The sequence below is a fragment of the Danio rerio genome, chromosome 21 (genome assembly GCF_049306965.1).
Source record: "Danio rerio strain Tuebingen ecotype United States chromosome 21, GRCz12tu, whole genome shotgun sequence".
Taxonomy (NCBI): domain Eukaryota; kingdom Metazoa; phylum Chordata; class Actinopteri; order Cypriniformes; family Danionidae; genus Danio; species Danio rerio.
In genome coordinates, this window is record NC_133196.1 from 11467501 (window position 1) to 11494535 (window position 27035).

The 27035-nt window shown below is 38.1% G+C and overlaps 1 protein-coding gene across 20 annotated transcripts in view; it reads left to right on the forward strand.

Annotated features, from left to right (window-relative positions):
- The window catches only part of LOC567670 (probable E3 ubiquitin-protein ligase HERC1), a 167731-nt gene that overhangs the window by 107512 nt on the left and 33184 nt on the right, over window positions 1-27035 (forward strand). For 12 of the 20 annotated variants that reach the window (XM_073935797.1, XM_073935784.1, XM_073935801.1 and 9 more), the window contains exons 49-61: window positions 1094-1343; window positions 5528-5747; window positions 7954-8216; window positions 10540-10667; window positions 10784-10908; window positions 13771-13986; window positions 14069-14196; window positions 15959-16158; window positions 18620-18734; window positions 18942-19073; window positions 19351-19452; window positions 19543-19716; window positions 22763-23068. In XM_073935797.1, coding sequence (XP_073791898.1) covers window positions 1094-1343; window positions 5528-5747; window positions 7954-8216; window positions 10540-10667; window positions 10784-10908; window positions 13771-13986; window positions 14069-14196; window positions 15959-16158; window positions 18620-18734; window positions 18942-19073; window positions 19351-19452; window positions 19543-19716; window positions 22763-23068 — 2359 coding nt within the window. Of the gene's footprint in view, window positions 543-1093; window positions 1344-5527; window positions 5748-7953; window positions 8217-10539; window positions 10668-10783; window positions 10909-13770; window positions 13987-14068; window positions 14197-15958; window positions 16159-18619; window positions 18735-18941; window positions 19074-19350; window positions 19453-19542; window positions 19717-22762; window positions 23069-27035 lie in introns of those variants that run through there. The other 8 variants (XM_073935798.1, XM_073935787.1, XM_073935792.1 and 5 more) reach the window with 2 other exon arrangements.

Below are 27035 nucleotides of genomic sequence, written 5' to 3' on the forward strand. Positions count from 1 at the left end.
CCTTTATTAATCTGGGATCGCCACAGCGGAATGAACCACCAACTTATCCACCATATGCTTTACACAGCGGATGCCCTTCCAGCTGCAAATCATCACTGGAAAACACCCACACACACTTATTCACACACATACACTACAGACAATTTAGCCTACCCAATGTAGCTTCACCTATAACGCATGTCTTTGGACTTGTGAGGGGAAACCAGAGCACCCGGAGGAAACCAAGGCGAACACAGGGAGAACATACAAACTCCACACAGAAATGTTTACTGGCCCAGCCGAGGCTCGAACCATCGACCTTCTTGCTATGAGGCGACAGTGCTACCCACTGCGCCACTGTGCCACTGCGCGTCTCACACACGTACACTACGGACAATTTAGTTTATTAAATTCACCTATACCGCATGTCGTTGGACTATAGAGGGAAACCATAGCACCTGGAGGAAACCCATGCCAACATGGGGGAGAACATATGAACTCCACACACAAATGCCAACTGACCCAGCTGGGACTCGAACCAGTGAACTTGCTGCGAGGCTACGGTGCTAACCGCTAAGCCACTGTGTTGCCCTATTTGAAATATTTTTTTATTTTATATTATATTATAGATATAATGTTTAGCATACTTTTAAATACTATTTAATTTAATGTTTCTTAAATATTTTGTTTAGTTTAGAGACCTTAGCTTTATTCTTAGCCGATCCTCTTGGAGCTTCTGATATACTAAGCCTATAGTTTATTTTTGAGTTTTTTTAGTTTATAAAGTGTATTCAATAAAATATTTATTTTTAAATTAAGGGTTTTTTATTTTGCATTTTTATTTGGATTTCAATCTTTCAAGTATTATTACTTTTAGATGTTTTTTTTTTAATCTTAATATTCATTTATTGCTTTTTTTTTTTTTGGTAAATAGAAATTATTAATGCAGTTATTTAAATTGTAAAATTGAAAAAAAAATCTTTTGCAATAATGTAAGCATTATGACTATTTTTAATGTGTCCTGACCAAACTTTGGTACATGAATGTATATACACATAACGTGCACTGTATAATATGATGTACAGACTGACCCCTCTCTGTGACTGTGTTTCAGTAGTTCAGTGTGTAATCAGTCCAGTGGTCTGGAGGCTCTGGGTTTGGCTGACATCCGGATCCTGGTGCGTCTAATGTGTCTGGCCGCTGGGGGGCGTGTCCAAACAGGAATGGACCAACAGGGAATGGGGCGTGGCTCTGCGAGTGACCGCCCAGGCTCCGCCTTTCTGTCCTTCCTCAGCTCAGCCATTGGCAGTTTAGTGTCGCACAGTCCTGCTGCCTACCGAGAGTTGGTGGACATCTGCACACAGGTATACTAGTGTCAGTTTTGAACATTTTGATTTAGTTTTCTTCTTAGTCTTATAACTAAAATGCCTTTCAGTCTTATTTTAGATCATTTTAATATTAGTCAACTACATTTAACAAGATTTTAATTGACTAAATATACTCTAAACTAAATCTAAGTTAGACTAGTTTAGACTTACTAAAATGGAACAAGTTTCAATAATTGTGTTGATGTTTAAAATTTCTTCGCTCATTTTATACCTCCTGGGAAAACACATCAATGAGAATAAGGTTTAAACACAGATTTAAGTGCTGTATGTGATGTAAATTAAAACACTTCCCATAATATGTATTCTTTATAATAATCTAGCTATATAAATCAGATCTTGAAATTGACATTTTTACTTGGGAGCACTGGTGCTCCTAACTTTAAAATTTAGTCGCACAGCCAAAATTTGGTCGCACACACCAATAATGAACAACGTTACTACACGTTTTATATTAACAGAACTATTGCATTTGAAATCAACACCACTCAAAACTAACAAACAAAAAAAATGCATGCGCCCACTGGCCCTGCACACACTGCTTGACATGAATAAACCTTAGTTGACCAAAATAACTGTGCTGTTCTCATGGTGCTCTCAGATATTGTCAAATAATGTATTATTTGCTTATGTCATCTTACTAGCATTACCGGTCTTTTCATGAGCTGCTATATTAGTATAATCTTAGTGAATGCATGCCTTTTTGCCATGGTGTAAGCGATGTTGTATTTTACATAAGGCTGCCACTTGCACAGCTAACAGCATCCTGACAATTAAATGAAGGATTAAATCCTCTTGCTCTTAAACTGTGTAGATGTGACAAACGCCGTTACCTGCAAACTCAGTCCCACTGGCCTTACACAGTAAACGGCTTTAGCCATTTTCATAGATTTAATTTACTCTTAAAAATTGTATATCGTGCATTCACCCTATGATCACTGATCAGATGTGTCATTATTTGTAACTTTAGGTGGTTTCTAAAACAAAATCTCTCAGTGTTACTTTCATTGTCTCATCTTCAGGGCTTTTCGCAGTTGTTATCTGAAGGCATTGACTGAGTAATTGACAGCTGATATTAACCAGTCCATTGGCATTCAGTGCTAGAGTGGTGGGCCAATCAGAAGAGCTTGAAGGCGGGGCAAGCATTTTGGGCTTTGTTTACTGCAGCAAGTTGACATAAGTGCTTTGTTTTGCATTTTAGGTGCATTCTGCATGAATGTCTCCTAAATATGCACTTTTGGCGCAGATTTTGCTGTGAAAACTGGTCCCACGGCAACATTTTTAAAAATTTACTCGCACAAATGCTCTCAAATATACTTTGAGGTCGCACAGATAAAATTTCAGGCGCATATGCGACCAAAATGATCGCAATTTTGAGCCCTGTAAATATAGAAATATTTAATTCTTTCAACCAGAAATTTATTTGCATACATTTTATTATTGCTACAGCAACTACACTCATAAAGTCATAAACAGTAATTAGCTTTTAAAAGGTTGATTTGTTTGGTTGCTGTCAATTTAATTCCAAAGACAAGCCAAACTATTAATCAAAGGCGATTGTTATGTACATTTGTCAGTAAAGCCAGTTCTGTGATTAGTATTAAATGTATAGCACATGCTTTTAGATGGAGCAGCATTTACTGCATAGAGCCGTAGTACTGACAAGCTATGACATTGCCAGCCAATGGACCCTTAGCTAACCCACACCCAAAAACCGCCACCCAACAATCGTGGCTTACGCCTGTTTCACACCGCAAGCGTCAGCGGCGCGTGAGCAGAGCGTGAGCAGCGCGTATGTCGAGCAGTAGCAGCACGCAGGCGTTTGCCTTTCACACCAGCTGCGTCTGCAGCGCGCAGCTCTTCGGCAGCTGCTGCTGAGATCAACCTATCTGTCTATTCTATCTAGTTACCCCTCTATATACAAATACACTTTTTAAACTTTTCATCTGCACCAAGGCCCCTCCTATGCTGTTTCATTAACCTGCAAATGTTTATTTTACAAATTTTATAGATCAAATAGCACTGTATGCTTCTAAAGTTAACTTATATGAAAAGTGTCTACAGTCAGAAGACAATCGCCTGTGATATCATGTCATTTGTTTTTTGATTATCAGGTTGCTGTAGACCTAGTTATAATAATATTTATACAATATAGTTATAATGATATTTATACATGATCAAACTAGTGTTACTTTCTCCGCTTCAGTGATGTCCAGCGGCAGAAAAACAGCTCGTTAATTCATGCTCGTGCAGATGATGAGACGGACAAAAGTAATTAATGCATGCCATTCTTTTACTTATTTTCGTGTTGTCAGATTCACAGTGCAAACAGCTCCCGGTAAGAATAATTTGAGTGAACATAAAACAAAGCCGATTAAAACTTTCTTGCTCTGCTAGCTGCACAGAACACAGCGAGGTCACATAATCCAGCATGCGTGTCGAACTACACTACCCACAATACACTTCGCTATGGACTACAAATCCCGTAAATATTCCATTTCCCCTCTCCTACAACACTAGTGTGCAACTTAAGCAAAACTGATAGTAAAATAGTTTTACATTTGGTTTTGTAGTTCGGGCCTAAATAAATGTTTGTTGCCGTTTTTAATCGTTTTAAGTTCATTTGAATGACTATATATAAACCATTTGACATTATTAACGCATTTATTGGGTAAAATTGTTAGTTTTTACTGTCATTCAATGTGTTTTGGTCATTCTCAATGCACTGTCACTTTAATTGAGCGTGAGCAGCGCGTCAAAAATAGACCCAGCGCCGAAACTATCGCTGCACTGCTGCTTCGGCGACGCTCACGCCTCGCACTGACGCGCTGCTGCTGCGTGCGGTATGAAAGCTCTAATCTGTTAACATGGACGCCGAAAACACACGCGCTGCTCACGCGCCGCTGACGCTTGCGGTGTGAAACAGGCGTTAGCGTAGGTGCTCTGTCAAGCTTTTGAGCGAAGAAAACAAGCCAAAGCGATGTGCATATGAAATGTGCAAATCTGATACCCGTGATCCTAAAAGTTTGGATGGGGTCCAAAACCAAAAACCTAAGGGGAGAAATGCCAGCGTTGATCAAGCTCTGTGAGAGGCACTAAAGGAGCGGCGTTAAGTTGGTTTTGTTTTGATATTCCTGACACAGTTATAGATGGCAACAACTCACACACCTCGTGTCCATGTCAGAGCTACAATTCGCAGATGTTTTTGTCGGTCTTTTGACGATTTATTCATTGGTGACGACGTTATACAGGGTCAGTGTCTGCTTTTATATTTGGTGTCTGATTAATATTTGCTGGTAAAGCAGTTAAGCATTGTGTTAATTATGCAACCGCTATAGGGATTTCCTGGGTTTCTTCTTTGTGCCATATTTGGATGTTTGTACTAGAGCGCCCTCTGGCCTTATTAAGCTTGATTTACTACTGATCACACAACAGTTTTTCCCTGACAAGAGGAACATGACAATCTCTGCTTTTGCAAAATTGCGATGCCAATTTCTTTACACTTTATCATGCAGGCACAGATAAAAGGCAATACTGATACTTCTTCATTCATTCATTATCACTTGGCTTAGTGACATTTATCAGGGGCCGCCACAGTGGAATGAACCGCCAAATATTCCAGCATATGTTTTACACAGCGGGTGCCCTTCCAGCTGCAATCCAGTACAAGGAAACACCCATACACACTCATGCATTCACACACTCACTCATATACTACAGTAAATTTAGTTTGTTCAATTCACCTACAGTGCAGTTTTTGGACTGTGGGGGAAACCGGACCACCTGGAAGAAACCCACACCAACACAGGAAGAACATACAAACTCTAAAGAGAAATGCCAACTGGTCCAGCCGGGACTCGAATAAGTGTCCTTCTTGATGCGAGGCGACAGTGCTAACCACAGAACCACCGTGCCGCCTCTAATACTTTTTGTTTTAGTATTTTAAAGAGAATTCCGTGATTGTTCTGGAGCCTCACACACTCTAACAATCTTTAATTTATTACATTGACATTGCAGCATCAAGGCACACACTCCCTCTCTTTCTGAACTCAGCTAATGCACCTCACCTCATTACCCTTGCTTTGCTCTTCATCATTCTCTCTGTTCAGCTCATTTATTCATGCTGTCTTCTTTTAATCATGCTGTCTCACCTTGCCACTCAGGATCTCATGGCAGCAGCTACTGGCATGAACATCAGTGCTATTGCTGATCCACAGCAGAGGACGAGACAAGGCTCTGCCCTGAAGGGGATGGTGTTACAGGAGCCAAGAGAACTGACCCCTCCCACATTCCTGGTCACACAGAGCCTGGTGTCGCTCCTGACGGAAAAAGGCATTCGTTACCGTTACAACTTGGAGAGAAGCGAATCCGTGGAATCAAAGGGTAAAAACAATATATTTAGTTGACATTTACAAATATTTAATTTATTAAATTTTTTGCAGATATGCCTTTATGTATTTATTTATTTAGTTCTTTGTGCAGAGGTTATTTGAGTGTTTTTATATATATTTTACTTATAACAGTTTTTATCAGTACAAAACGGAACAAAAACATTTATACAAACTTTCAAGCTTTTTATACAAATGATAAAGGAAAAAATACAGAAAAAATTAAAAAAGTAAATTAATAATAAAAATAATAATTAAAAAAACACACAAAAACAAAGCAAAACAAAAAACAAGCACCAGTCCATCCAAACATGCACCAAATAGAGAAAATAATGTACATCATTAAGTTTTACTTGATCAAACTCGAAACATTAAAAATGGAGTAGAAAAGTAAGAGTAAAATAGTCCATGAATCCTAAGTGCTCTACTTTCAATTCTTAAAAAGATAAGCAAGGAAGAGGCCCCAGGTTTTTTCTAACTTTTTAGAAGCATCTGCTCTAGCAAAATGAATTCTTTCAAGCTTAAGTGCAGCAACCATTTCAGTCAGCCATTTATCAAAAGTAGGTGATAGACTTCCAATCCATCAAGATCACTCTTTTAGCCACCACCTTTCCAAACATAAAAGAAACATTTGCTGATTATATGACCATGCTAACACCAGGGTCATAGTGTCCAAACAGGGCTAATTCAAAATCTGGACTAATGTTTTCTCCTAAAACATTTGAATAAAAATGAAAAATATTCTTCCAAATCTCTGAGACCTCAGGGCAAAACCAAAAAGTATGAGCATATGTTCTCTCTGAATTCTGTCACATCATGGGAAAATTTGATTGAGTTTACTTTTGGTGTAATGTAGCCTATGTATCTCTTTAAACTGTATTGAGTTGTAGTCTTGCATTGATAGAACAGGTATGAATTCGCTTCAGCCCCTTTAATTTAATTTAATTTCTTTAATATGATATTTTGTTTAGTTTGATTAGAGATTCACAGTTTTATTGTCAGCTTAACCCCTCCTTTAATTTTTAGTAACTATTCAAACTGTTAAAGTTTAGATTTCCAGTTATGCAAGATTTATAGAGCAATTTTAGATCATTAAATTGTGAATTTTAAATATTTTCTATCTTTTTCTCTCATCGTTTAATTTGTTACAAACAATTTTTTATTATTAACAAAGAGCTGTACTATACATTATACACTTTATTATAATATGGTTCAAAAACATATTATAAATTACTCAAATTTTTTTATGTGGAGAGTGTTATATCTTCTATACCAGGGGTGGCCAACCCTGTTCCTGAAGAGATACCTTCCTGCAGATTTCAGTTGCTACCCATATCAAACACACCTGAACCAATTAATTAGGACCTGAACACCTCATGATAATTACAGGCAGGTGTGTTTGATATGGGTTGCAACTGAAATCTGCAGGAAGGTGGCTCTCCAAGAACTGGGTTAGCCACCCCTGTTCTATACATATACATGAAAAAACAGATGAAAGCATAGAAAAAGTGTGGATGCATAGTCTACATTACTACTATTATCATCATTATTATATGTTTTTGGTGGAGGGTAAACAGCGCTCCACAATAATAACCGTCTAGTTTTGCTCGAAAGGTTTGCTTTTCTTTTTTTGTTTGGTCGACTTACCATCAAACATTTAAAGCTCCTGCACATCTTGATGTTACGGTTGTTTCTTCCGCTAAAAAAAGCCAGTAAAGACTTGGAATATTGCGAAACAAGACAGAGATTTCATTGCAGGAATTACATGGCAGGGTACGTTATTTATATTCTCCTGGATTTTATATAAGTGTGGTGGTGTTTGTATTTGATTTTTATATAACACATTAACATATAGTACACATAGCCAGGCCTCCATATAATAATTATTAGTGCTGTCAAACAAATTATCATGTTCAAAAAAAAGTTTGTACACATAATTGTATGAATAAATGTTTATTATATGCTGCCATTTCTTCTGTTTTTAAGCTAGCTATGCTTTTAAACTTTTAAAAAATCTACAATAGCTGTTGGGCATTTATCATTTTGGCCGATTTAAACAATTATAAACAACACAAAACATAATTTTTTAATGTTCTGATAGTGATTCCTATGTAGAAGAATAACTTCCTGCCCTCCATCGGAGTACCAGTGAATGATTTGTTATTAATTTGTCCTAATTAACGCTGTATGTGATTGGACAGATGGAGGAAGTCCCCCACCCTCAGGTCCTTCTCTGTCTCAGGCGGGGGTTCGGGTCGGTCCTCTGGAGCTGGCTAATGCGCTTGCGGCCTGTGTGCTGTCAGCCAGACTGACCTCCAGACACCGTCAGTGGGCAGCACAGCAGCTGGTGCAGGCGCTGGCCATCTCTGAGAAAGAAAACACAGCCAGACCACAGACCTACAGCGACATGGCCGGAGATCTGCGCAAGTGCCCTGTCAGGAAGCTGGAAGGACATCAGAACAGGGTAAAGAGGGACACACTAACAATTAATGGGGCTTTAATATTTTTGAATTCCACAAACACTTACACTGAAGTACTGAGATTTTTTCCAGAAATATACACGAAGTAGAATTCTGAATTTAAATGCTTTTCACCTATGTGAACTACACGTGGTTGAGTTGTGTCAGTAGTTTGGTGTTTTCATGTTGCACAGATCTGCACAAGCAACAGTACTAGTAATTCTGTGTTTTTTATTAGGGCTGAAAAAATTATTATCACGATTATTTTGCTCAAAATGTTAATCATGATTAATAATGACAATTATTCCTTTGTATTTATGTATATATATATATATATATATATACATATATATATATATATATATATATACATATATATATACATACGGTGAGGTCAATAAGTATTCGATCACCCTGTGATTGTTCAATATCTCCTAGACCCATCTCATGGAGGGATCTAGAGTTTTCACCATTGGTGCATTTCCACTTTCAGAGACGGAATCTAAAAATAATATCCAGAAATCACGTTGGATGATTTTTTAACAATTTTTTTGTAAATTACTGTGTCAAATAAGTATTTAATCACTTGCTTTTCAGCCAGATTTTTTACCCTTAAAGACCTGTTAGTTTGCTTTTAAATAGTCCAGCTACTTTCTGCTCATGATTCTAATTTAGTAGCACCTGTTTGAGGTTGATAGCTGTCTTAAAGACACCTGTGCACCCCACAATCATTCAAAAGTCTAAGCAGCAACATAAACAAAACCAACGAGCTGTCAAAAGACACAAGAGACATAATTGTAGACCTTTATTCAGCTTGGTGAAAAAAGAACAACTGTTGGAGCAATTGTTAGAAAGTGGAAGAGGCTAATGATGACTGTCAATGTCCCTCAGACTGGGGCCCCACGGAAGATCTCTCCTCGTGCGGTATCAATGATGCTAAGAATGGTCAAGAATCAGCCCAGAACTACACAAGAGGAGCTGGTCAATGATGTGAAGAGAGCAGGATCCACTGTTTCCAAGGCTACCATCAGTAATACATTAAAATGTCATGGTTTAAAACCATGCATCACAAGGAAGGTTCCCCTGCTTAAGTCAGCCCATGTCAAGGCCTGTCTGAATTTTACCTGGGACCATATGGAAGATCTAGAGGAGTCATGGGAGAAAGTCCTGTGGTCAGATAAGACAAAAGTAAAACGTTTTGGTCTTAGCTCCATACGCCATGTTTGGAGGAAGAAGAAAGATGAGTATCGTCTCAATGAAACCATACCTACAGTGAAGCATGGGGCTGGAAGCATCATACTCTAGGGTGTTTTTCTGCACAGGGGACTGGGCGACTGCACTGTATAAAGGAAAGGGGAAAAGGGCCATGTATTGTGAGATATTGGGCAAAAACCTTCTTCCCTCAGGCAGAGCATTAAAGATGGGTCGTGGCTGGGTCTTCCAAAATGACAATGACCCAAACCACACAGCCATAAAAACCAAGGAGTGGCTCCATAAGAAGCATATCAAGGTTTTGGAGTGGCCTAGCCAGTCTCCAGACCTAAATCCAATAGAAAATCTTTGGGGGGAGCTGAAACTCTGTGTTGCTCAGTGACAGCCACGAAAGATCTCGAGATCTACCTAAGCTCAAACTCTTCTCTTGCCCTGCAAACAGGAGGGACCCCCGGGCTCAGGGCTCTTTCCCTGACAGCATGCCAAACTAGCTTTTTACCAATCTTCAGCTAAGTGTAAACTCTTGAAACCATGTTTATTTCTAGAACCATAAAAGATCTCCATACAGCAGCATATTTACTCGTATCTTGTCACATTTGCCAAGAATAGACCAAGATCGTTGCTGAAAGGCTGAATAAACTCAACTACATCAAATAACCATTCAGAAACTTTCTGGTTCAGTCTACCCTTGGTATTTTTTAATCAGAAACTGGTTCGTTGCTTCATCTGTGTCTTAGTTACTTTCCGTGTCTGTCAGTGTTTATCTGTTGTGATGTGAAGAACAAGCTCATTAGCATTAAAAGGCACAGGTGCAAAACTGCTTTAATTTTCTTTAACCCCAAAATTTACATTTTCAACAGGGTATAATTAATGACTTTGTGTATTTTTGAGCTGAAACTTAACAAACACGCTCAGGAGACAGCAAAGACTTATTTTACGTCTTGTAAAAAGGGGCAAAACAGAAGCACTTTAAACTCGCATTTGTTGTAAATCAAATGTTCTCGCGGGCCTCATAAGGCGGGCCGGAATTTGGTCTGTGGCTTTGAGTTTGACATCCCTGGTCTGAAGCATCCCTGAATACCTTGACTTTTTTGGGATTATGTGTTGTGTTTGTAGGTGAGCAGCTGCAGCTGGAATGCAGAACAGGGTCTGTTGGCCAGCGGCTCTCAGGACGGCACCGTTCGGCTCTGGAACATAACACCAAACTCAGCAGAACTGCAGCACACACACACCTGCAGTATCAGGTGAGGATGCTTGCTTTCCAGCTCTTTCCTGTGGACAGGCAGAGAGAGCTGAGCATTCTCTAGGTCTGCTGGGAGACTGTCTGACAGCTGTGTGTTTGTGTGTGTTGTTTCTCCAGTGAAGACGCTCAGAGCTCTGATGCTTCGATGGGGTCTCATCTGCTGTCTGCTGTTTCGTGGAGCGCAGGGGGGACTTTACTGGCCGCCTTCCAGAACAAACTGATCAACATCTGGACCGTCAATGGTCAGATCAGCATCCTGCTATCTTTTATACACACTCACACAGATGCAGCACTACTGTAACTGTGCATTGTGTGTAATCAGATGGGTTTAATGTACTTTATAATTGATTTCAAGAGTAGAAGACTTGACTATTTGATGTGGTGCATTTATCATGTATGGCCATACACCCAAATCGCTTCACAATCATGACCACCAGTGTGCAGCATCCACTTGGATGATATGATTGCAGCCAAAGGACAACGGCGCCAGTGCGATCACCACACACACTAGCTGTTGGTGGAGTGGAGAGACAGTGATAGAGCCAATTCGATGGATGGGGATGATTGGGAGGCCATGATGGGTAGGGGCAGATGAACGGTATTTGGCCAGGACACCAGGGTTACACGCCTACTCTTTACGAGAAATGCCATGGGATTTTTAATGACTAAGAGAGTCAGGCTCTCTGTTTAATGTCTCATCTAAAAGACGGCACTTACTGACAATATAGTGTCCCCTTCACTATACTGGGGCATCAGGACTGACTACAGGTTGTGCGCCTCCTGCTGGCCTCACTAACACCACTTCCAACAGCAACCTAGCTCTCCCATGTGGTCTCCCATCCAGGTACTGACCTGGCACAGCCCTACTTAGCTTCAGTAATTAACCGGTCCTGGGCTACAGGGTGAAATGGCTGTGTTGTTTTGTATTATAGTTTTTATAGTTATTTATTTTTAGATGAATTCAAACTTATTTTGGATAGTTGTCAAGACTGGTTTTATTTAAAATTTTATTATAATTATTTCAGTTCTCATCTTGTTTTCAAGTAGTTTTAGGTTTAGTTGTCGGTAAAAAATAATAACTACACTGCATATAACTTAATTCGAGTGAGGAAATTATTCATTAAATGTTTGTGTATTTAAAAACAGAGTTGAAATTAAATACTATTAGTAATTTTATTTTACGCATTGTATTTTTATTGATTTATTATTTTGTTGTTAAGGAGTTAAAGTGTTTTATCCTTGAAACCTGTTATTTATAGTTAGTCGCTATTTTATATTTGTAAATTTCAGTTAACTTTCATTCATTCATTTTCTTGTTGGCTTAGTCCCTTTATTAATCCGGGGTCGCCACAGCGGAATGAACCGCCAACTTATCCAGCAAGTTTTTACGCAGCGGATGCCCTTCCAGCCGCAACCCATCTCTGGGAAACATACACACACACATTCACACACACTCTCATACACTACTGACAATTTAGCATACTGAATTCACCTGTACCACATGTCTTTGGACTGTGGGGAGCACCCGGAGGAAACCCACGCGAAGGCAGGGAGAACATGCAAACTCCACACAGAAACGCCAACTGAGCCGAGGTTCGAATCAGCGACCCAGCGACCTTCTTGCTGTGAGGCGAACGTGCTACCCACTGCCTCGCCTCAGTTAACTTTGATGTGTAAAAATTTAAATACAGCAGGGCTTCCCAATCTTTTTAGCCCCCGATCCCCAAAATAACAATGCCAGTGACTCGCCACCCCCACTATCCTCTAATGCCAAATTCAGACTGCAGGATTTTCAAAGTAGTCGTGTCACAGATGTTTTTACACTGCATGACTATCTGGGTTGTTTTTTTGTTGCTGCTTTGTTTACACTGCAAGATGTATCGACAACAGGGGGTTTCACACTGTATGACTTTAAAATAGTAAGAATCGCCAAGAACTTTGTCCAAACTACGTCTCTTAACCAAAAACACTTAGTATATATTTTGATATTAAGTACATAACGAGAAGAAAGCCTTTAATGTGGTAGAAAATGTACATATTTGCTCACCTGGGTTTGAAGGGAATTAGTAATTTCTGCTCAACTTTTTTCTTTTTTGACCCGGTTGTGATATTGCTCACATGACACGTTAAATAGACACGGGTGCTCCTGCCAAATTTCCACTAGTTTTTCCTCCATTTCTTGGGTCCAAATAAACTGAAAATAAGCGCTTTTAACTTCTCCCCCAGCCTCCAACTGGCCTGCAGGTACCCACACTAGTGGATGCTGCTCTCTTATTGGCTGAAGCTGACCGCTGATGTTATTTTTAGTCAAAACTCATTTAACACGGCATGAGTTGAATCGCCAACAACTCCAGATATTTAGCATGCCAATATCTCACGGGCATCGGCGACTGTGATTCTCTCAGATCACGTCTTTGATAGTTCATTCTGTGTGATTGTCACTCGCCTGCACGAGCACCGATTTGCCTGTGATTTCAGCCATTTTTCTGTGATTTCGCAAAACCTGTTGGCGTCATGGTTAAAATCATTCAGTCTGAACTCAGCATAAGGTGGTTATAAATATACAAACATTGTGCACACAACAATAGGCCTATATAAACACAAGCATATTCACAATAAAAAAAATTATAATTTTTTTAATAGTCATTTATTAATTTGTTTTTGTTTGCATGTTGTTGTTTTTTATGTAACTATTAACTACTATTTTTATTTTCTGTGGGTTATGGATAAAATATGGTAATTATAATAGTTTATTAACATGTATTTGACTTTTGGAATTCATCTAGCGATTCCCTGCCATTGTCCTGTTACTTCAAGGGGGTCCCATTCTCCACTTTGGGAACCACTGAATTACATGATATATTTTGTTCCATTTATCTTTCATTTATAATCATTTCCATATTAATTTTCACAATTGTAGTATTTCAACCTAGAGTTAATATATTTCTAATTTCCTTCACTAGCTTTTTTTTTTTTTTTTTACATGTAATGTAATGAGTAGAAATGACCAGCATTTTATTACCTGCATCTGAATATGCCCTGGACAACACGCTTAAAGTATCTACCTCTAAAAGCATTTGGGTATGTGGTCTTCTTCTCTGCAGGTACTCAGGCACATATAGAGGCTCAGTCGTCCTGGATTACTGCGCTCTCATGGGTCCAAACGTCCACACCGTTCCTCATCCAGGAAGCCAGCAGTCAGCTCAACCCTCCAGAGAGTCTGCTGGTGGGTCGATTGGACGGCTCTCTCTGCTGGCTGGAGGTCACTGAAGACCTGAGGGTGGACCGGACGGAGCTTATGCACTGCCACAGAAAGGAGGGTATGTACCTAAAAACTTGCTTAAGAGCTTTGGTTTTGTGGTTGGATGGACTGTGGAAACCTGTTTCCATTTTTGTGTTTAGCACCTCAATGTCTGGCCTGGTACAGTATTGAGAAACCTTTCGCCGTGGGTTATCCTGATGGTAAAATACTGCTGGGAACAGCCGAGAGCTACGAAACTGAGCCGCCAATTCTGCTGACAGCATTTCCAGTGAGTAACATATCCTCATAAACATTCTTTGTACTCAAGATATTAAATTTGTGAAGTAATTGTTCCCTTGAACAGTTTTTTTTTTTTGGAGATTTTGGGATTCAATTTGAAAGAAAATATCTAAAATACAGCTTTTTCTCCTTCACTGAGTCATAAATCTCCTCTCCTACAGTGCTTACATACTGTACACAAAATATCTCTGCAACTTCAACGTGTAAAAAAACATAAATAAATAAAATTGGTAAACCTGGCAGTACAAATTAATCTTCCATTCTTAAAATAAAACTCATGTGCACATTTAAGCATAAAATATTAGAAAACTTTGAAAAAAATATGACAAATGTTTGCAATCTGGGTGTCACGATGGCGCAGTGGGTAGCACAATTGCCTCACAGCAAGAAGGTCGCTGGTTCAAGCCCTGGCTGGGTCAGTTGGCATTTCTGTGTGGAGTTTGCATGTTCTCCCCGTGTTGCCATAGGTTTCCTCTGGGTGCTCCGGTTTCCCCCACAGTCCAAAGACATGTGCTATAGGTGAATTGAGTAAGCTAAATTGGCTGTAGTGTATGTGTGTGAATGCAAGAGTGTATGGGTGTTTCCCATTATTGGGTTGTGGCTGGCAGTTCATTCCCCAATGAATATGCCAAAAATAAATAAATGAATGAATGAATGTTTGCAATTTGTGATTAGTCAACCTGGAAAATTGCATGACAGCTTAAGTATTTACCATATTCACTTTATTTTAAAAAAAAAAATAATAATAATTATATATATATATATATATATATATATATATATATATATATATATATATATATATATATATATATATTTTTTTTTTTTTTAATGTGTATATATATATATATATATATATATATATATATATATATATATATATATATATATATATATATATATATATATATATATGTATATATCACATTTTTTTAAATATATATATATTTTTTTTCTTCCTATACCTTATTAATATATTATGTAACTATTATTATGTTTAATGCATATGGTTCAGTTAAACAAAAAACTACATCAGGATCTTAAACAATTTGTAAAATATTTTATGTAACATTTATAATTTATTTAACAAAATAGTGAAATACCAATAAAGAGAAGAAAAAAAAACAGTACAGAATGATTGAAACAACATATAAACAAGAGATGACAAAAGTCAAATTTTTACAAAGCCAGTGTTAGATTTAGATGAGGATTTACAGACTTAAAATGCTAGATTCCCAAGAGTCTTAAGATACGTCCCCATGTTCTTTCAGCTTTTTTTCTGTTGGACCAAAACTCATGAAGAACAGGACAAAACAAAAATAAATGTGCCAATGTCCCTTCTGCCCCACCACATCTGTCACATTTAGGAGATACAGAGAGACATATTAGACCTAATCTGGTTTTAGAGAAGTAAAGGCGATGTAAAACTTAAAATTGGATTAATTTATGTCTCGAATTTATTGAACCTTGATTCTTCCCAGATCTCATCAGGCACTTTTTTCATTCGAATCCATAGCCTAAGCTGTCTTAATGTAGGATCTTAAACAATTTTTAAAATAATTGAGTAATCTATCCTAGCAGAATGAACAATAAAAAAAAAACTATCTGCAAATACTCGACACAATCTACACAAAAATATATAATTCTTAACTCTACACACCATTAAAGACAGTTTAGGATATGCTTTGTGCAACCAAACACACGCTTTTAGACAAATGCAATTTGAGACTAACTCATGTGTCTTTCCACAGGAGAGTGTGAGTGCTCTCAGATGGGATCCTACAGGTCATCTTCTGCTGTCTGTCGGCCGCTCAGAGGTGGTGAAGATCTGGGGTCGAGCCGGCGGCGCTTGGGTCACCCTTCACTCTCTATTCCACACGGGCACCGTCAACACAGCCGAATGGTGCCCTCTGCCCGGTAGAGGAGCGGACCCTCGGCTCATGATGGCAGTGTGAGTGTGGCACAAGATTAACAGTCATTAAAGTAACATTTTCATTTGCACACTTTTCTATTTATGTAGGATTCTGAAAGGAGTCCTATTATGCTGTTTACACTTTCAAGTCAAGTTGAGATTTGTTGTCATTCTGCTACATGTGCAGGTATAAAGTGGAATGAAATTGTGTCTCGAAGGACCACAGTGCTACATAGAGTACAAAAATAATTATTAATATAAACAAAAGACTAAACGAAAGGGCTATTTTAAACCTTTACAAAAGGTATTCTAACTGTACTAACTATACATATTCTTTAAATACTTAACTATACACCTAACCGAAGACAGACTATACAATACTTTTACATCAGACAGAACATTCATTCATTCATTCATTTTCTTGTCGGCTTAGTCCCTTTATTAATCCGGGGTCGCCACAGCGGAATGAACCGCCAACTTATCTAGCAAGTTTTCACGCAGCGGATGCCCTTCCAGCCGCAACCCATCTCTGGGAATTAGACAGAACATTATTGTGCAAAAGAGATATTTAGGGTTGATGAAGACAAGTAGTACAACATGATTTGTGGTACGTACAAAAATCCGTAAAAACATATGCTGGCGGTTCATTCCGCCGTGGTAACCCCAGATTAATAAAGGGACTAAACCAAAAAGAAAATGAATGAATGAATAAATGAATGAATGAATGAATGAATAATTTACCATCAGACATTAAAAAAAAAGGGTTATGTTCCTTTTTTCAGAGTGTACATAAAATTCTTGTTTCAACTGTATAGGATGTGCTATGAAGTTATTGTAAAATGTCAGTTTTGATTTCATAGAGACCATAGACTGTAAAATATATGGACGTAGTATCCGTGACGTCACCCATAGGTTTCTGAAGAGCGCAAAAGAAGCCACAAGTAGGCGCGGCCAACCGTCGACATTTTGGTCACGCGTCATCACACCCACGGCGGGATACCAAACAAGGGCAAAGAGGCGGAGAGTGAGCGGAGCTACAGACACCTGCTAGCATTTAGCTTGGACCTGGTTCAGACACACTTTACTTTGGGAGAAATGCTTAATACTTTATCACTTGTGACTCGTTTGTATTCTGACCACTTGTGCCTGGTTGTACACTATATCAATAAAGTGTTTAGACTTTTAAAAACAGTGCTGTAATACATTGAGCCACTAAACATTGTTCTTATGACGTTTTTAAACAGGAGGAAAACGCGAATTACTTACAAACACTTCAGATATAGTCTGTGTTAGTTAATGTAAGACTATTGATAAAATCCAGCATAACACTGTATGACAACGCTTCAGATGACTGTTCTAGAGCCTACAGCTAATCAATCTGTCAGATTCTGCAGTGCATTACAGCTCTAAATATAAATATAAACGATAAATGATCTTAAATAAAACAAATACATGTATAGAGATGGTATATAAGTATGTAACTTTACTCACATGGGAAACGGAGGCCACGTGAATGGTTTGTGAGCACAATTAAGTGCCCTCAGCATGCCATGCCATCTAATAATTGTGGGAAACAAGTCCAAAAGGCAGTTGACTGTGTAAAGCCACATAAAACAACACAGAAATACGATAAATATGCAGAGTTCAGTGGCTAATCTGCAGAGGTGACGTGACGGCGACCAGCGAGACCTAACTGTCACTCAAGTGGCCACGCCCTTAATTATGCAAACTTAATATAACTTAATATAAAGGAAACAGATGAGTTATAAAAAAATTCACCCCCTCACAGTTGTCATGAAGGGTAATATTACCTGTATTAACCAAAATCATTTTTTGTACCAGGCTGTAAACACCTTTTTTTCTGCTGTAAAGTTGGCCATATTAACAGTGGGCTCAATTGAAATTTGCTCTGTTTTGGAGCCAGGAGCGGCCAGGACTAGCGGAATTTCGGATGAATTGCAGTTTTAGTTACTTCCGTATTGGCTTCCTGAGGGAGAGCGGGAGGTTGCCGCTTGATAGAGACCTTAAGTGAAATAATTGATTGGAGAAATCTTGTATACGTTATCTATATGTCCTTTTGTCTGTAAGATCCGCTTATGATTGTGGTTTAATATTACGTTTATTTAAATTCATTAATTTTTCATAGAAAACTCTGTCATTTAATAAATTGATGTTTATTTCAAGCCGGCTTTAAAAGGAAAGTTCTTAGTGAGGGCAGAAAATGTCATTTGCAGCAACTTGGGAGGAAAAAAACCTTAACTAACATTAGACATGCTACTGAAACGCATAACACGGCACATTTATTACACCTTCAAGTCATAAACTTGAAGAATGGGTAATGAATATCTCAGAGGAGCATTTCTGAGCGCTTTAAATCACCACTTCTTGAAGTATTTTTAGAATGTGTAGACATTTAGCTGCCATGTTGGTCCTCAAGGATGCACAGGTGTATAATCCGTCATCCGGGTTGTTCAGATTAGCCTTTCTTCATTTTCCACAGAGGATGTCAAAATGGCCTCCTGTATGTGTGGACTGTTCCTCAAGGGGGCGCCAATGTCTCAGTGCCCAATTTCCTCACTCCGTCCACCAGCCAAGACAAGAGCAGTGCAATCAAGGTCAGAATTATGTATTATTTATTGTTCTTTTTTTACCGGAGAGCATAATTTAGTCTAAATAAATGAAGCCTTCTTATTTATTACCTTTTTAACCTAGCATTTTAATTCTCTTTTGCTGCTTTTTTTATTAATTGTCTCACTAAAGGTTTTTTGGAGTTTGTTAGCATAGTTAAGGAAGCTGTGTGTGCGTTTTTTTTTTTTTTTCAGCGGGGCACTGCTAAGTGCATGTTCAGACTGAGTGGACACATTACCGCGGTAAAAACGCTGTCATTTTGCCCCAGTGGTCTTGCTTTGGTGTCTGGGGGAATCGGAGGACTGCTTAACATCTGGTCTCTAAGAGTAAGTCAAATATTTTATGTTAGTATTTGTTTGATTAGCTTAAAGTAAAAATGTTTGTGAGATTTATAGATATTAAAGATATTTTTAAGATTGTTGGAGTCAAAATAGGAAAAAATACTATGGCTACAGATTTCCAGCATTCTTTAAAATATTTTTAATAAATTATAAAATATATGTTTAACAGAAGACTAACTCAGAATGGGAATTGTGTGTAAATGATGACACTATACTTTAAAAAATAAAATAAATTTATTGTATACCCCCCTGTCTGTTCTAGGATGGTTCAGTCCTGCAGACTGTGGTTACAGGAATGGGCTCTGTGGTTTGTACCACTTGGATTCCCCATATAGGGGTGACTGCTTGTTCTGGAAGATCAAAGGTACTACTTTCTGAAAAGCGATTAATGTTTAATTAAAAAATGGTTGAAGGGATGTTTTATGCGTGTATCTGTCTGTTTCTCCTATCTCAGGATGTCTTGCTAATTCGCTGTACCTCAGACTGGATCTCTCAGAATCACATTCTGGCCTCCTGCCGTTCGGTTCTGCGCAGTCAGGGCATTCTGGGATTGAATCGTGCCCCCTGCATGGCCGTTTTTCTCGAGCGCCTTCCCACACTGCTTCAGGAACAGTACAACTATGAAAAGGTACATAATGTTTCTTATTAAAATTCGCTGCAGGTATTAAGGCACACTTTGCTGTCTTAAAACGTATAAATGTAGTTAAATCTGCTGAAATAAAATGCGCTAAAGACAAGGCAAAGCACTCTTGTTTTTAATCTTATAGATACTGATTTAAATCTGTTTTATGACGTCTCTTAATATCTCTTTGAAACAAGGCTTTATTAGTCTAATTAATAAATCAAGTTTTTTGATATAAATTTGATGAAAGATTTTTATTCACGGGTGACACTGTGGCTCAGTGGTTAGCACTGTCGCCTCACAGCAAGAAGGTCACTGCTTGTCCAGTTGGCATTTCTGTGTGGAGTTTGCATGTTCTCCCCGTGTTCACATGGGTTTCTTCCTGGTGCTCGTTTTCCCCCACAATCCAAAAAACATGCAATATAGGTGAATTGGGTAAACAAAATTGGCTGTAGTGTGTATACAGAAGTGTATGGGTGTTTCTCAGTACTGGGTTGCTGATGGAAGGGCATCTGCTGCATAAAATATATTCTGCAATAGTTGGCGGTTCATTCTGTTGTGGCAACCCCTGATAAATAAGGGACTAAGCCGAAGGAAAATGACTCACTTCAAATGTTTACCTACAAAACAATGGTTATTGTTCTAAAGTGACGATTTAACATTTTATTTCATTTTGTTTTATTTTTTATTAAAATTTTTAATAATTAAAAAGTTAGTTAATTCATATCTTTCACGTTTTTTTTAAATAAAAATAAAATTTGCTTGAAAAATGAAGAACTTCAAAAGAAAATGTCAATAAGTAAATCATCTAAATGTTTATGAAATTGCAAATGAGGCACATTCCAGAAGCTGCAATGTGAAAATTGTTTCTAATAAACGTTCTAACTTTAATTTTATGATACACTTTGAAGATTAATTTAATTCACAAGACCTTTATTAATGGATTTCGGTTATAAAATAGGAAAATATTCAATCATAACTCACTCATAAAACACAATAGAAATGACTAACATTATCAGACTGATGTGTATTCAACAATTTAATATTAGATATAGCATATTAGATTGATTTCTGATGGATCATGTGACACTAACACTTGACATGCAATGCTGATAATTCAGCATTGCCGTTATTACATCAAATGTAAATTTGTAAATTGTACATTTGTAATTTTTAATTTTTTTTTTTAAATATAAAAAACTAAAAACTGTTATTTTTAAATTGTGCTTTACTGCATTTTTACAGCGTTAAAGACTTCTTTCAAAAAAGCAAAATATTTTTTCAAATCATTTATTGTAATGTTGGAGGGTTGGACAATGAAAATGAAAAGCCTGGTTTTAGGGTGTTTTCACACCTGCCTTATTTAGTTCAGTTGAATTGCACTAGAGTTTATTTTCACTCTTGGTGCGGTTCGCTTGGGCAGGTGTGAATGTAGAAATCGCACTCGAGTGCGCACCAAAAGTAGACCAAAAAACGAACGAACCCTGGAGCAGTTCATTTGTGGTGAAATCTTGATCCAAACTAAAACAGACCCAACCACAAAAGTAGCCTTTTTGGACTTGTCCTTGCTGCTGTAGGCCGATGCGCTGTGCATTATGGGATGTGGAGGAAAAATACTTGTTGACAGCGCTTTACCAACAGTTTTAAACAGAGAGAGGATATAACATTACCTGATGGATCATTGGCAATATTTTCAGAAGATGACCATGTCATAGTTTAGCTAATTAATTCATGCCTCCTTCTGAAGTGACTTGCGATTTGCCTTTGCCGTTTTCAATACATTAAAACATTGTTTTCCAGCCGCAGCTGTGCTTCAAACTCAATGTATTAGTTTGTCTAAAGTGATGTATACAAACTATATAGTATACTATGAGCAGGGATACAATCAGCCAGCGCAGTCGTCCCTCCATAGTAAAGAGTTCCATTGGCTTTTTTCCGCACAGTAATTCTGACCAATCGAAAAGCAGTTTAAGAAACACGTTTAATAACATGAGTGATGTGGATTTTGTCAGATGACTGCATTTTGGTTCTTTTCAACTGGTTCGGACCAAAGCAATTAGTTTGGTGTGAAAAGGACCCTAAACAGCAGAAAAATGCTACAATGTATTATTTGTTGCCCTTGGTCCGGACCATTCATTCATTCATTTTCTTGTCGGCTTAGTCCCTTTATTAATCCGGGGTCGCCACAGCGGAATGAATCGCCAACTTATCCAGCAAGTTTTTACGCAGCGGATGCCCTTCCAGCCGCAACCCATTTCTGGGAAACATTCACACACACATTCACACACACACTCATACACTATGGACAATTTAGCCTACTCAATTCACCTGTACCACATGTCTTTGGACTGTGGGGGAAACCGGAGCACCCGGAGGAAACCCATGCGAAGGCAGGGAGAACATGCAAACTCCACACAGAAACGCCAACTGAGCCGAGGTTAGAACCAGCGACCCAGCGACCTTCTTGCTGTGAGGCGACAGCACAACCTACTGCGCCACTGCCTCACCCGGTCCGGACCAAATTAACCAAAATACAGATGTGAAAGCACCCTTAGACCACAGTAATTCATTAGTATAGTGTAGGGCCTCTTTTTGTGGCCAATACAGCATCAATTTGTCTTGGGAATGAAACATACAAATCTTGAATTGTGGTCGGAGTGATTTTGAGCCATTTTTCTTGCTGAATAGTGACTAGATTACTACGTGATGCTGGAGGAGGAGGAAAACGTTTCCTGACTACTGGCTCCTCCAAAACGCTCTAAAGTGGCTCAATAATAATTAGATCTGGTGACTGTGCAGGCCATAGGAGATATTTAACTTCACTTTCATGTTTATCAAACCACTCTGTCACCAGTCTTGCTGTGTGTATTAGTGCATTATCATCCTGATAAACCGCACCGCCTTCAGGATACAATGTTTGAATCATTGGGTGCACATGGTCCTCCAGAGTAGTTCTTGGCAGGGACCTCCACACTGTGCATAATGCTTTATAATGGTTTTCTTGGTGCATGATGGATCTTATTTTATCATATGTGTCTCTCTCTGTCCTCAGAGTCACGTGATGGCGGGCGATCAGTTGACCCACAGTGCTTTTCTTCAGAGTCTGTCCTCTCTGGCTATGGGTCTGTTCTTGGATCAGTTACTGTGTCGTCAGCCCAAACCCCCTCACCACAGCGGGATGGGCCCGGTTCAGGATGGGGCTCATGGATCCTTCTGTCCCTCAGAGTGGAACTGGCTATCTACCTATTCAACCACAGTAAAGAGCGCAGAGGCGTTCGCTCGTGGCACACCCTTCCCAGAAGCCTTCATCGCACCTGAGTTTCATCATCCTGGAGCTGCTGAGTTCACCAAACCACTGGTAAAAACACTAATTGGGTTATTCCTTCTTAAATCTGCCATGTAATTGATATTTGCATGAGTATTATTCTGTTGTATCTATTGTGGTTGGCTTAACTTATAATAGTAATAATATAATGCAGGGGTTCTCAAACTTTTTTCATCAAGTATCACTTTAGAAAACATTGTCCCTCCAAGTACCCCCATATGACCAGTATTAAAATACAGTAGTGTAGTAGGCCTAATTAGGCAGCTACAGCTCTGCACAGTTTAAAAAACGTGGCAGATTAATTACTATTATTAATAAATTAATTCATATTTATTATCATTGGCCACTTTAAACCTTATAAATAGTTTGAACATTAACACTGCTGTGTTTATATGTAAAAAAACAAACAAACTAACTAAATAATTCAATTCAATTCAATTCAGCTTTATTTGTATAGCGCTTTTACAATGTAGATTGTGTCAAAGCAGCTTCACATAAATGGTCATAGTAACTGGAACAGTGTGGTTTAGATTTTAGTGTTTAAGTTCAGTTCAGTTCAGTTTATCTCAGTTCAGTGTGATTTAATCATTACTGAGAGTTCAAACACTGAAGAGCAAATTCATCGATGCGTAGCTCTACCAATCCTGAACCATGCAAGGCAGTGGCGACAGCGGAGAGGGAAAAAAAACTTCACCTGATGGGAGTGAAGAACAAAAACCTTGAGAGAACCAGACTCAGTTGGGCACGACCATTTTAATTTCTCCGCTGGCCAAAAGTCTTGTGCAGAGCTTCAGTCGCCGTGGTGGAGGCTGGAAGATGGCCTCAGCGAAGACTCGTCTGTCCCTGGAGCGTCGCTGGAATCAGACTCATGTTCTCCACTCCCCATGACCATCAGCGCAGCAGCAGCTCAGGATATGGCCTGGTCCCGGATATGTAATCCTTGGGATCATCTCGTCGCTGGTCTTGGATCCAATCAGTGACTCCGCATAATCTGAGGACCTCGGGATGAGTATCCCCAGGTGAAAATAGAGAATAAAGAAAATAATTAGCGTAGCTGCTGTTCATAGTGTATATAAGCAAGATGCAGAAGCCTGTGTGGAACCCGCTAGGTGATGCATTAAGTGTATGCTTTACTAAACAGATAGGTCTTTAATCTAGTTTTGAACTGGGAGAGTGTGTCTGAGCCTCGGACGTTATCAGGAAGGCTATTCCAGAGTGTAGGAGCCATGAAAGAGAAGGCTCGACCTCCTTCACTTGATTTTGCTATTCTAGGTACTACCAGAAGCCCTGAATTTTGAGATCTTAAAGAGCGAGTTGGATTGTAGCGAGACAGAAGGTTGGTTAGATAAACAGGAGCTAGATTATTTAGAGCTTTATAGTTGAGAAGTTATATTTTAAATTCAATACAAAACTTTTTTTTAAATAAAATGTCAACGTGCTTTTAAAAGTTCATTAAAAATGGTAGGCCACTGTTCTTAAAAAGTAAAAAAAAAAAATCTCCTGTACATAAAATGTAAAGTGTTAACCTATAGTATAATATTCATCAAAGCCTGGAAATGCTGCTTGGACCTCATAAATATAGGCTATATGTAATCATATTCATATATGAACCATTTTTGATAATTTTTTAAATATATGTTGCATGTACATATGACATATTGGATTCCTCTGCGTACCACTAGAAGGCAGCCCGCGTACCACTAGTGGTGCATGTACCAGAGTTTGAGAACCACTGATATAATGAATTAAAAAAATAATAATAATAAACAAATAATTAAATAAATTAGAGAAAAGGGAAAACAAATCTAAACAAAATGTGTATTTTTTCTAAAATATTTTATATTAGGTTTTAATTTTGCAAATCTAGTATTATAATAAATATAGTATAATACCGAGTAGTATGACATACTGTAATAATGCTATTAAACTATATAAATAATAATAATCATAACATTAATATGCTTTTTGTCTTCGTTTTTGTACAGGTACAAAACCTGTGTTTCAGCAAACTTGCTAATTCTTAACACCTGTCCGCAGGAGACTTGACAAAATGGAAATATAATAAATACATGTACACAACATTATAATTCTTTACATAAAATGACTGAAGGCAAAAGCAAAGATCCAACAAACTAATAGTAGACTACTTGTGCAAACACTGCTGTTTTGTTTTTAACCACTTTTTAGGAACACTACTAAAAACATTTATATTACTTTCTGATTTTCGGCCAATAGGTAAATCATTCCACAGTTTGGCTCCCTTTACAGAGAAGACAGATTGACCAAAAGAGGTCCTACACTTTGGCGCTAGACAATCAACATTAGCAGTTGCCTGTGTGACTCTGTGAGAGGTTTGATGCCTGCTGATTAGATCAGAAAACAGGATTGGAACATGATTGTTTAAACGTATAAAAACCCATTTAAGAAAATTAAATTGAATAAAACTATCAAATTAAAAATGTCATGTTTACATAAAACTTCACAATGATGCCATCGCATAGGCTTTAAGTCCACCATTTTAACTGCTTGTTTATGTTTTGAGTCAATATATATTAGCCACAGCCATGTCACCCTGCAGCCCAAGACCGGTTACTCACTGAAGCTAAGCAGGGCTGAGCCTGGTCAGTACCTGGATGGGGGACCACTAGGAAACACTAGGTTGCTCTTGGAAGTGGTGTTAGTGAGGCCAGCAGGGGGCGCTCAACCTGTGGTCTGTGTGAGTCCTAATGCCCCAGTAAAAGTGAAGGGGACACTACACTGTCAGTGGGCGCCGTTGTTCGGATGAGACGTTAAACCGAGGTCCTGACTCTCTGTGGTCATTAAAAATCCCATGGCACTTCTCGTAAAAGAGCAGGGGTATAACCCCGGTGTCCTGGCCAAAGTCCCTCTATTGGCCCTTACGATCATGGCCTCCCAATCATCCCCTTCCACCGAATTGGCTCTATCACTGTCTCTCCACTCCACCAATAGCTGGTGTGTGGTGAGCGCACTGGCGCCGTTGTCCTGTGGCTGCCGTCGCATCATCCAAGTGGATGCTGCACACTGGTGGTGGTGTGGAGAGACCCCCCCTCATGATTAATGAAGCACATAGAAACTGTTTTCTTGACATTCAACGTTAAATGAAACAGCTCAAGCCATCTTGAAATATGCTGTAAAGCCTGGGTCAGTTGCTCACCTGTATATGTAAGTATATATACAGTTGACGTCAGAAATATTAGTTTATTTTTTTTCCCTTAATTTCTGTTTAACGGAGAGAAGATTTTCTAAACATAATAGTTTTAATAACTCATTTCTTATAACTGATATTTTTTTTATCTTTGCCATGATGACAGTAAATAATATTTTACTAGATATTTTTCAAGACACTTCTATACACCTTAAAGTGACATTTAAAGGCTTAACTAGGTTAATTAGGTTAACTATACAGGTAAGGATAATTAGGCAAGTTAATATATAACGATGGTTTGTTAGAAAAAAAAGCTTAAAGGGGCTAATAATTTTGACCTTAAAATGGTTTTAAAAAGTAAAAAACTGATTTTAATCTAGCCAAAATAAAACAAATAAAACTTTCTCCAGAAGACAAAATATTATCAGGCAAACTGTGAAAATTTCCTTGCTCTGTTAAACATCATTTGGGGAAAAAAAAAAAAATATATATATATATATATATATATATATATATATATTTTTATAAATATTAATAAAACAAATCATTTATGTTTAGAAATTTTAAGATTAAAAATTTTAAATATGGGAGAAAAATCCTGCATAAAAGGAAATAAACAAATTATACATACACAACATAGACAAATAAACTAATAATACACTTTTTTTATATTAGTTGTTTTACATTGTTAGGGATTACATACTGAATGTACAAACATTCCTTTACATTTTTAATGATACTAAATAAATAAATACTATAAAAAATTTGAAGTAATATTTTATAAATAATTATTTTCCGGTAATAAAGACCTTTAGTGGCTTCAGATGAATAAAA